General features: G+C 40.3%; 1 protein-coding gene across 1 annotated transcript; it reads right to left on the bottom strand.

The window, feature by feature from the left end:
* Positions 1–2,036: 2,036 nt before the first annotated feature.
* On the bottom strand, positions 2,037–9,400 carry LOC101891793 (polycomb protein Pcl). Its single transcript, XM_005178430.4, has 6 exons — positions 9,182–9,400; positions 6,559–8,764; positions 6,326–6,498; positions 6,057–6,261; positions 4,902–5,987; positions 2,037–3,299 (listed from the first exon to the last, which is right to left on the bottom strand). Exons 2-6 carry the CDS (start codon positions 8,698–8,700, stop codon positions 2,499–2,501), a joined length of 4,407 nt encoding a protein of 1,468 aa, XP_005178487.1. The 5' UTR covers positions 8,701–8,764; positions 9,182–9,400; the 3' UTR covers positions 2,037–2,498.
* Positions 9,401–11,130: the final 1,730 nt, after the last annotated feature.

Genomic DNA, 11,130 nt, shown 5'->3' with positions numbered 1-11,130 from the left:
GTACCCTTATAATTGTACTATGCCAAAAAGTGGACCTACGTTGAATATTTTTTGCGAGGAGTTAAAATAGCCACTGAGACACCAAAATGTCAAAAAACAGGTGACTTGGTTGGAATAGAAGTCGAAATATTGAAAATACCAAACATCGGGAGGCACCCTTATAATTGTATTACACCAAAAAATAGGATTACACTAAACATTTTTTTGCGAGGAGTTAAGCTACGCACAAAGGATTTGAAATATCACACTACACCTAATTTAGTTAGAAATTAGGAGCCAAAATCATGAAAATGACAAAAATGGGGAGGTACCGTCATAATTGTACTATACCAAAAATGTGAATATTTATCAAATATTTTTGTGAGGAGTTAAAGTAGCCACGGAGAAACCGAAAATGTCAAAATAGAGCTGATTTGTTTGGAAATTTCGAGCTGAAATCTTCGCAACACCGAACATCAGGAGGCACTCTTATAATTGTACTATGCCAAAAAAATTGGCCAACATTGAAAATTTTTTGCGAGGAGTTAAAATAACCACTGAGACACCAAAATGTCAAAAACAGTTGATTTACTGGAACTGAAGCCACACAAGAATGGTTACAAAATGAGGTTCGTCACTTCACATCCAGCGCACAATGGCCACCAAAATCTCCGGATACCAATCCGCCAGCCAGCAAGATTGGCATTAAAAAAAATACCAAAGTGTCGATCACCTCAAGCAAGCGCTTCGCCGGGAATGGGCCAAAATTCGGGCATCGTGTGACGGTTTCATTGGCCGTTTGAGGGCCATAATTCGTGCCAAAGGTGACCAATTCGAACAAATCTAAACATATTCTAAAATTTCATGCTATTTCCGACATTTTTTGCTTTCATTCAATAAAATTTAAAAAAAAAAATGTAAAAATTATGGCATTTGACTCTGTTGAAGCTTTCTTATTTCCTCCTCCGACCTCCTTTCAAAAAATTTTTTGGTCTTTTCCAGAACCTGCAAGAATCTACTAGTTTTTGGAATTTTTTTCGATATCATAGAATGAAAAGCAATTATCGTAATAAAAACTTTTTCATTCTTGCAGTTCAAAAAATTTTTTGGTCTTTTCCAGAACCTGCAAAGATTCTACTAGTTTTGCAATTTTTTTCGGTATCATAGAGGGAAAATCGATTATTGTAATAAAAACGTTTACATTCTTGCAGTTCTGGAACAGCCCAAAAGAGTGAGACATTGACAATTTTTTGCAAGTAGGTCACGGTTGTGAATAAGGCAACCGTATTTCTTAAAGGTTGGGGCAACAAACTCCAGATACATGCTTAAAGTCTTCGGCCTTTAACACAAGACTTTGGATGTCAGAAGGTGAGAGCTAGAGGGAGGTACATTTCTTATGATGGGCCACACGACCTTTCAATGTCTAGTCTGAACGTAGAAACTTTGAAAATATCGAAAATTTTGAGGTTCCATACCAACGAGGTACATTTCTTGTGATGGGCCACACGACCTTTCAATGTCTAGTCTGAACGTGGAAACTTTGAAAATATTGAAAATTTCGAGGTTCCATACCAACGAGTTGACCACCTTCATTGCCATTTTTTTGCAAGGAGGTCCCAGTCGTGAATAAGGCAACCGTATTTGTTAAAGGATAGGGCTACAAATTCACAAACTTGCTATTCGGCCTTCAACACTTGGATTTTGGTCGTCAGAAGGTGGGAAATCCCATTCACAGGGAGAGCAAGAGCAATGTTGTCTCATCAATTTCATTCTAGAGTGTCTTTTTACGTCAGAAGGTGGGATATAACATTCACAGGGAATGCAAGAGGGCGGTACTCTTCTTATGATTGGCCTACACAACCTTTCAATGTCTAGTCTGGTCTAGTCTGGATATACTTAAACTTGGACATATGTAAACCATTTCGGAATACTAAATATCCTAGGACAAAATTCCTAGACAAAAGCTTTTTTTCAAAGCATTTCATATTCCATTGAAAAAACATAACCTCCAAAGGCTCCTCTGGTTCTTTACTTAAAAAAAAATGTTGGGTCATCAATTCCATTCTGGGGTGTTTTATTGGTTTTGTACTAAGAGAAATGGAGACTTCATATTTTTCACAAACAACTTGTAATGAAATTCATTTAAAACTAAAAAGGAGGAAAATGGAAAACAAATTAAAAGGAGAACTTGAAATAAAGACATTACAAATAACATGGTTCCAAAAAAAAAAAAAAAAATAATAATAATGGGAGGTTGGGGGATGATGGAGACATGACATATGTAACCAAAGAGTAATAGGCATCTAATATATTAACCATATACTAAAGAACAACAACTCACCAAAAACACTTAATAAAATTTAGTTATTTTTTTTAAAGCCAAAATTATTTCACAAAGACGAATACCTAGAAATGAGGGGGGTGTACAACCTTTTTTGCTCTCTCTCTCTCTCTCTCTCTCTCTCTCTATCTCTCTCTATCTCTCTCAAATATGTGGTTTGTTTGATATTCCTTATGTCTTAAACACTTGCTTGGTCCATTTCCACCTCTTCGCCCGGTGGTGTTGCATTTTGCCTGGTGTTTTCCCTGTCTGCTGTTGTGGCTGCTTCCTCGCTTTCCAATTCGTTGGTTTCTTTTGCATTTTGGCTAGGATTCTCCTCCTTGGGGGATAATTTATTATTTGAAAATTCCTGATGCGTCTGTGGCGGATGTTGTTGTTGTTGTTCACTACCCCATTCTATTAAATACTGCATTTGGCCATTGGGTAGCTTACGTTTGGCACGTATGGAGAATTGTTCTCCCGATTCGATACGATTAACAATACCAAAATATTTATTAACAGTTTGTTTTAAATCTTCATGAGATTGCTGTGCGTTCGACGAGGCTGGCGGAGCATGTGCGGATGATGACAATGACGATGAGGAGGAATTTGTGATCGTCGATGAGGCGGATGATTGATTTGAGGAGACTGAATTTCGACGACTGGTGTTGGGGGAACTTTTTGGTGGTCGTTGTCTTAGGCGGCGACCATGTGTGGGTATTATGGGTTTTGATTCGGCATTTGTAATATCTTTCGCTGCTGTCGCCTCTGTGCTAGTCGGAGATATGGAGCTCGACGATGGACTGTTATTGGCCGCCGCCAGCAAATTAACTGAATTTGAAATTGAAGAGATTGATGATTTTGAAATTGACGCTGTTGTTGTATTTTGAAATAATGAGGCAGCCGTTGTTGTGGAGGCTGCAGCAGCTGCTAATAAATCTTTGGCATGTATGGGATAATAATTTGTTGGAATAGGATTTATGGTGGTTGTACTAATGACCTGGAAATAAAAACAGAGAAAAAGAAAAAAAAAAACAATTTATGGAGGAAATTTGAAAAATAGTATCAGTCAGTTTTGTCGACAGATGTACAGGTTGAGATGAAAAAACTGCAACCATCTTCAGACTGCTGTCATTTCTAAGCCATCCACAAGTGGTCATGGTTAGAGCACTCCAGTATTTAAATGTGAATAAATCTTTTGTGTCTCATACCATCGCTCGTTACCGTGATACTGGTAGCGTAGCCCGACGGACGGAAGAAAAAAGCAACATCAGCAGAAATGGTTTGAAAAGTAAAAAAAGCGATTTGATCGAAACCCTCGTGGCAGTGACCGAAAAATGGCTCGTGAGATGAACATATCGCAATATTCCATTCGGCAAATATTGAAAAATAAGCTCGAGGTAAAGCCATTGAAATTCCAAAAAAGTGCAGAACTTACACCGCAACGAAAAGAAAATAGACTCAAAAGAGCTAAAGAGTTGCTTCGCTTGGCTTGGAAAGTGGTGAACTGCCGAATTTGGGTTTCTCCGATGAGAAAACATTCATTGTCCAACAGTTTGTAAACAAACAAAATGATCGTGTATACATGCCAAAGAGATCAACTGAAAATGTGCACCTCGGTTGGCCACCAGAACTCAAGCGCCGGCCATGGTGATGATGTGGGCCACCATAACAGCTCTCCGCTCAGAATAACAGCTCTCCGCTCAGAATAAATGCCGAATATTATCGCGAAAATATTCTGGAGAGTGTATTAAAGCCTTCGGCACGCAAACATTTTGGATGAAGGGTACCTGAAGGATTTGACAGATATATATCATATTCACAACGGATCTTGCGTTAGGAAAAATATTTGGATGTGTGAAGTTTCGCTTTCTTTGAGAGTTTTGTTTTCCAAATCTTTAACCCTATGTGGGGGAGGTAGCAGAAGAAATGGTCCTATCTGTATCATCTTTATGACATATCTTGTTTTGATGGATATATTGAGATGTGCCAAGTCTGAATGGAATCGGATGTTAATTTTGTGTTTTATGATCTCCATGGATATTCAAAATTTTGACCCTTTTTGTGGGGGAGGTACCAGAAGGAGTGGACCGATATATTCCAACTTCATCCCAGACCTTGGGTTAATAAAAAATATTGTGACATGTGTGAATTGAAGAGGATCGGATGCTTATTTCAGATTTTATGATTGTTTAGGTTATTCAAAACTTTGACCCTTTTTGTGGGGGAGGTACCAGAACGAGTGGACCGATATATTTCAACTTCACCCCAGACCTTGAATTAATAAAAACATTGTGATATGTGTAAATTGAATAGTATCGGATGCTTATTTCGGATTTTATGATCATTTTAGATATTCAAAACTTTGACCCTTTGTGGGGGAAGTCCCAGAAGAAATGATCCGATCTCTACCATCTTTATGACACATCTTGTGTTGATGAAAATATTGAGATGTGACGCACCAGCCAGCCAGCCCGACAGACGGACGGGCATCGTTAGATCGACTCAAAATATCCTAAAACAGATTTGGTCTAATACCGATATTGCGATGAGGCACATTTCGGCCGTATCAAATGATATATACCCTCCCTCTCTGACTCACCTCAACATTGGCTGACTGTCTGCGTATACGCCTTCGACGCACTTCTTGATTCGGTCCAATTGTTATATCTTTGGCACTCAGTCTTCGTTTAATGGTTCTCACGGTCCTCGGCTGACCGGCAGCCTTGGAGCTTAGTTTAGGAAACAATCCCGTCGTTTTCAGCGCCGCCAAATTCGAACTGAAATCCAAGCCATTGACCAGACCAAAACTAACGGATTTTCTACCGGCCGTACCACTGCCACTGGCCGTCGCCGATGATGATTGGGGACTTTTCTTCTTGGGCGTGATCATACGAAATGGATTATTTTGCCCCAAAAAGTTTTTTGGCGGCGGTATTATCAAATCCAGTGAGGTACAGCGCGAACTGCTGCTAGAATTTTCATCCGAAGATGAATCGATTAATCGCTGTTTTTCCACATAGCTTTTGGTAAGGGAGAAGGCTTTGCGTTTCCGCGAACTTTTCTCTCGGGCAGTCGTTGTTTCTGTTATCGGTTTTTCATTGCTTTCTTCCTTTTTGGGCGAACTGGCTATAGTTGCCTTGGCATCTTCGGTTTTATTATTAATACTGAGTATTGCATCGTTGGCATTATCATCTTCCACATCGAGTTTTTCCAGCGTTGATGTTGATGGGATCATTTTGTGTTCACTCTTTTGTTCCTCCATTTCTGTTAAATTTTCCAGGCTTTTGGTTTTCTTCTTGGCCTTATCCAAAATAATTTTTATGGGTATCTCATCATCGGAGGTGTCATCAAATGCATAAATATCCCTGGGACATTTATCCCCCAATGCTTTGGGTTTTGAGGTGGGTGTTTGATTGAGAATTTCATGGGATTTGTTAAATTGAACATCCTGATTTTCTGGAGCCTCGGGTAGAAGTTTTAGTTTCAAATCATTGAGAATGAAATCATCATTTATAATTTGATCTTTCTCCAACGCTATGGGTTGTACAAATGGTGGTCCATTTGTTCGCAGGGCAAAGAAGTAGTGATCCCTTTTAATTTCCTTGCCACCCACAAAACGTTCGGTATTATCCTTTAGAGTGTTTTTCAGTTTTTCCAGAAATTCATTTTCGGGCATGGATTTCCACTGGAAAATAAAGTTGAAATTAAAATGGGGTTTTATACATTTTACGGTACTAACACTACTACTACTTACCTCCTTAGCTATGGGCAAACTGATACGTTTCTCCATGGCAAAGGGGAAAATGTCCTTTAGCAAATGATGATATTTGTGATTTTGATGTTTCTTCATGGTGGACAGATTGTAGATAATCAAATGCAACAGATCCACCCAATCGATTTGCAGGCGCCTTAAATACTCCTCACCCTTGTTGCACACCGTACAGCAGAATACAAAGAAGCTGCAAATTCGAAACACATTACAATTTGTTTATTAGATCGCGAAATGGCGTAGTGGAAACTTACACATCTCCTCGTAGAAGGCTGCCCTTGAATTTCTGCGAACACTCAATGTGATACCAGTTGAGACAATGCCAGCACTGCAACATGTTGTGATCGAATTTTCCCGCTTTGCCACAATAACAATAGATTTGTTGCTCATTCACCCGATGTTTGCTGTCCCAGCTAAGGGAATTGAGCTGAAAAGAAAAATAAACAATTCATTAAGGGAAATTAAATGGCACGATTGCAATACCCACATCATATGGTAATTGAAGACAAGCCTCCTCAACCTGTAAAGGTTCAATTTCCATATCGTCGTCGTCGACCTCCTCCTCTTCCTCCTCTTCATCGTCGGAGTGTGAGCCCAGCTTCATGGGCTTGTCACAACGTTTGCATAACCATACTCCACTATTCTTTGACGTTTCCAGGGTACATTTCCGATGATAACCCCGGCCACAACGTTCACAAATCTCCACTTTTGAATCGGGCTGCTGTTGTTTGCATGCCACACACATGGCCTGGTCTTTTGCCTGATTGCTGGAATGTGCCGTGGAATCATTGCCAGCACCGCCAAGTTTACGCATTTCCTCGGCCTTGCACCATTGTTCGGTTTTATCATCGAAACGTATCAGAAATTGATTTTGGGCTCCATCAATGACTGTTCCCAAATAGAAACGGCCATCTTGGCGTTTGATAAAAACATCTTCACCATTTATAAAGGGTGGCGGCGGTGGCGGTGTTGTTGGTGGAGGGGGAGTTGCAGATAAGGACATTGTGCAGTTGTTATGAGTTCCCACTTTCACTTCCGGTGAGGGTGGTGTGGGTGGAGTAAGAGGCGCATTGACTGGGGCCATTGCTCCTGTGTTACTCGATGTTATGGCTGTGACTTTATTGGCCCCTCTGCCCACCACCACCACCTCCTTCTCCTCATTTTCCTCCTGGGCCATTTCTTCTATATTTTGGGCCACATTTGCAAAATTTTGCTTGGTTGTGCTAATGTTATGGGAACTCTGGATGCCAGGATTTGATGCTGACACCGACGTCGATGATGAAGTACTTGGACTACTTATGTTACTCGTCGTTGTACTGATGCTATTCCCATGGGATTTATTCGCTGAATTTAAAGAGGCTGTGGGGGGAGTATTTTCGGGTGTTGTGGGTGGGGTGTGAGGAGTGGTCGCCGTAGTAGTCGAATCTGGTTCATCAATCACCAAAGCATTTGATTCATAGATTTCGCTGGAACTGACCGAGGAGGGTGGCAGCGGTGGACCACTTTCTATTATGGCCTTGTGTTGTATGGCTGGTATTATGGGTGAGGGTTGCTGGGCCGGAGTGGAGGCCAACGAATTGGAGTTGGATGATGAGGAAGTGGTATCGGTATATAAATTATTAATGCATATATTTATGCGATCCAATACCACGGTTGAGGAATTTCCCGCATTTGTGGGCAGTTGTGCTCCTGGCCCGGCACTAGAGCCACCAACACCACCTCCACCTGAGACTTGCATTTGGTTTGTGGTGGTGCTGGGTATATTTGCCAATATTTTGGAATTTCCAATGCTGGGCGATTCATTGGCTACATAGTATTGAGGCATATGAAGGGGAGTTGTGTTTGCCGCGGCATTTTGAGCAGATGGTGCTGCCGCAAAATGTTGTTGGGCTGTGGTGAAATGATGCTGTGCCAACAATTCTGGGGTGTGATGGAAATTTTGTTGTTGTTGCTGCTGCTGGTGCTGTTGCAATAGATGTTGTGGGAAAATGTGTTGTAAAGTTTTCGAGTTATTCAAATTGAAAACATGCTGAGGAGCTGGCTGCTGCTGGAAATTTGATGCTATTGGATTTCCGGCCGCTGCTGAGGAGGAGGTAACAATTCGAATATTGCCTTGATTCAAGGCAGCTGTTAGTCTTTGTTGCTCTGGACTTTGTACTGGTGCTTGGTGTTGATGCGATGCAAAATTATTTGTAATCAATATTGTATTGGGATGAGCATGTCCGGTGGGAGGACTTGTTGCCAAGGCTGTACCCGGAGCTGTGGTATAGAAACGTTGCTGTGGTGTTCCCAAGGCAGCTGCCGCCGCTGTTGTGGTGTAAAAAGCCTTCTCTAGAGGACTGGAGGTTAGCTGTAATTGCCTGGGATCGGCATACAAACCACCTGAAGCCGCCACAGCAGCAGATAACTGTTGCTGCGTGTGATGAGGATGTGCATGGGTCTGTTGTGTGTGAGGGGGATGATGGTGTTGTTGTTGTTGCTGGTGCTGCTGCTGATGTGGATGGCTGTAAAATGAACTCAAAACACTGCTTTGAGGTGGTGAAACCGCAACATGTTGAGCCATTTGGCCATGTGGCAATTGGCCCTGAACTCCCGGTAAGTTTGGAGCATTGAACTGGTTATTCATCATTTTTGAATGCTTAGTTGTGGACTTTCAAAATCTAATTTTAAAAAGGATTTATTTTTGCGCGAAGCTATAAGGAAGAGAGAGAGGGAAAACAAAGCATTAAACACACAACTCTATTTTGCTAAAAAAATATATGTATTCTTAAAAAACAACAACAAATCACAATTAAACAATTCAGTGCATGCTCTTCAACTTGTATGTATTATGTATGTATGACATGTAAAGCCGGCGCGTCGTCTGAACCTTGGCTACATACTCTACATGAAATTAGTTTGCTTGAAAAACAACAACACAATCAATAATTACAGCAAAAACATGCACGGCATTTAATACATAATATATTACTTCAAATTCTACATCCCACTTATGTTTTAATTCCATTTCATTTGGTTTCTTTTTCCATTCTTAAAATTGTTGTCTGAGTCTTTCCTACCAACAGAGCCCAACAAAAAAAAAGAACTGTTCGTATGTATTCAACACTTACAAAGTTCTATTCATTTAATCCCTTCGTTAACGTTACTGTTCTCGTCTTCGGCACAAATCGTTATTTCAATTGGCATTTAATTGAAAAATGCTAACATTTCTTTTATTGTTTATTATAAACAGTTCCATTAAATTAATTCAACAATTGAAAACCAAAAAAAAAATATTAAAACAGTCAGCCATTTTTTCTCCTATATTCTTAAAAACTGACATCGATTACTTTTTTCTGTTAAGGTTACTTGGCGGCGGCGGTAAATAACCACATACAATTTATTGAGTGGCGGGCAGTGCAGCGACGTAACGTACACGCATCAGCTGTTTGTGGCGAAGGTGTGCGTGTGTGTAGCCAGATGGCTTTGAAAGGTAACAACGCGTTTAGACTACTTACGAATTTATAAAGGGCGATTTTGTTAGGAATAAAGCACAAAAGAAGTCATGAAATCTTTATCTGAGTTAATAGTACGGCCAATTAAATCTAATGTTTGAAGATTATTTTATGCAAATGTTGCTCTTGACTGTGCTCAATTGTTAAAAAATAAAAAAATCACACTTTATTAATGCGCTATAAATTATCTTTCGGGCTATATCTATACTACAGGGTGAGATAAAAAACTGCAACCAACTTCAGACTGCTGTCATTTCTAAGCCACTCGTGTTAAAATTATTCCAGTGACAGATCATTATATTGTACAAGTGTCCAAAAGCATTTTGGTGAGAATTTTCCCGAAAAACAGTTATTCGTGATGGAATTCAAGCGTGATAGTGTGATTTCTTTATATTTGGCTGGAAAATTACACAAGTGGCTATCGTTAGAGCACTTCAAGGAAGTGGACGGAAGAAAACAGCAACATCAGCAGAAATGGTTCGAAAAGTAAAGAAGCGACTTGATCGATCACCACTGGCGTCGTAGTGGCCGAAAAATGGCTCGTGAGCTGAACATATCGCAATATTCCATTCGGCAAATATTGAAAAATGAGCTCGGGGTAGCCATGACCCATTGAAATTCCAAAAAATGCAAGAGCTTACACCCCAACAGAAAGAAAAAATAGACTAAAGAGTTGCTTCGCTTGGCCGAAAGTGGTGAACTGCCGAATTTGGTTTTCTCCTACGGGAAAACATTCGTTGTCCAGCAGTTTGTAAACAAAACGATGGTGTCTACTTGCCAAAGAGGCCACCAGAACTCAAGCGCCGGCTATGGTGATGGTGTGGGTCGCCATAACAGCCGATGGTCGCTCTCCGCTCGTATTAATCGACCGTGGCATCAGAATTAATGCCAAATATTATAGCGAAAATATTCTGGAGGGTGTAATAAAGCCTTGGGCACGCAAACATTTTGGCCGCAGACCTGGGACATTCCAACAGGACTCAGCACCATCGCACTCAGCACGCGCCACCCAAGAATGGTTACAAAATGAGGTTCCTCGCTTCATTTCCAGCGAACAATGCGCACCAAAATCTCCGGACACCAATACGTTGGTCTATTTTGTCTGCAGTATTTTGGAAAGCAAGGCTTGCCCTAAAAAATACCAAAGTGTCGATCACCTCATGCAAGCGCTTCGCCCGGAATGGTCCAAAATACCGCAGAACAACATTCGGGCAGCGTGTGACGGTTTCATTGGCCGTTTGAAGGTTATAATTCGTGTCAAAGGTGACCAATTCGAACAAATCTAAACTTATTCTAATATTTGATGCTATTTCCGACAGTTTTTGCTTTTATTCAATAAAATTAAAAAAATGTAAAAATTACGGCGTTTGACTTTGTTGCAGTCTTCTTTTATCTCACCCTGTATATTATTATTTCGATTTAAGTTATATATTTATTTAATCCTCCAAAATTTACGAAAATTTACTACATAAAATTCAATCAACTCAAAGCTTGGAGTTGTTTTAAGTAAGTGTTTAATGTTTAATCGAAATATTGGTTACCAGCTTGAGAAGAGAACATGGATG

Source organism: Musca domestica, unplaced genomic scaffold (assembly GCF_030504385.1).
Source record: "Musca domestica strain aabys unplaced genomic scaffold, Musca_domestica.polishedcontigs.V.1.1 37, whole genome shotgun sequence".
NCBI classification, from domain to species: Eukaryota; Metazoa; Arthropoda; class Insecta; order Diptera; family Muscidae; genus Musca; species Musca domestica.
The sequence above is the reverse complement of the archived record's forward strand: the minus strand, read 5'-3'. Positions and strand labels throughout refer to the sequence as shown.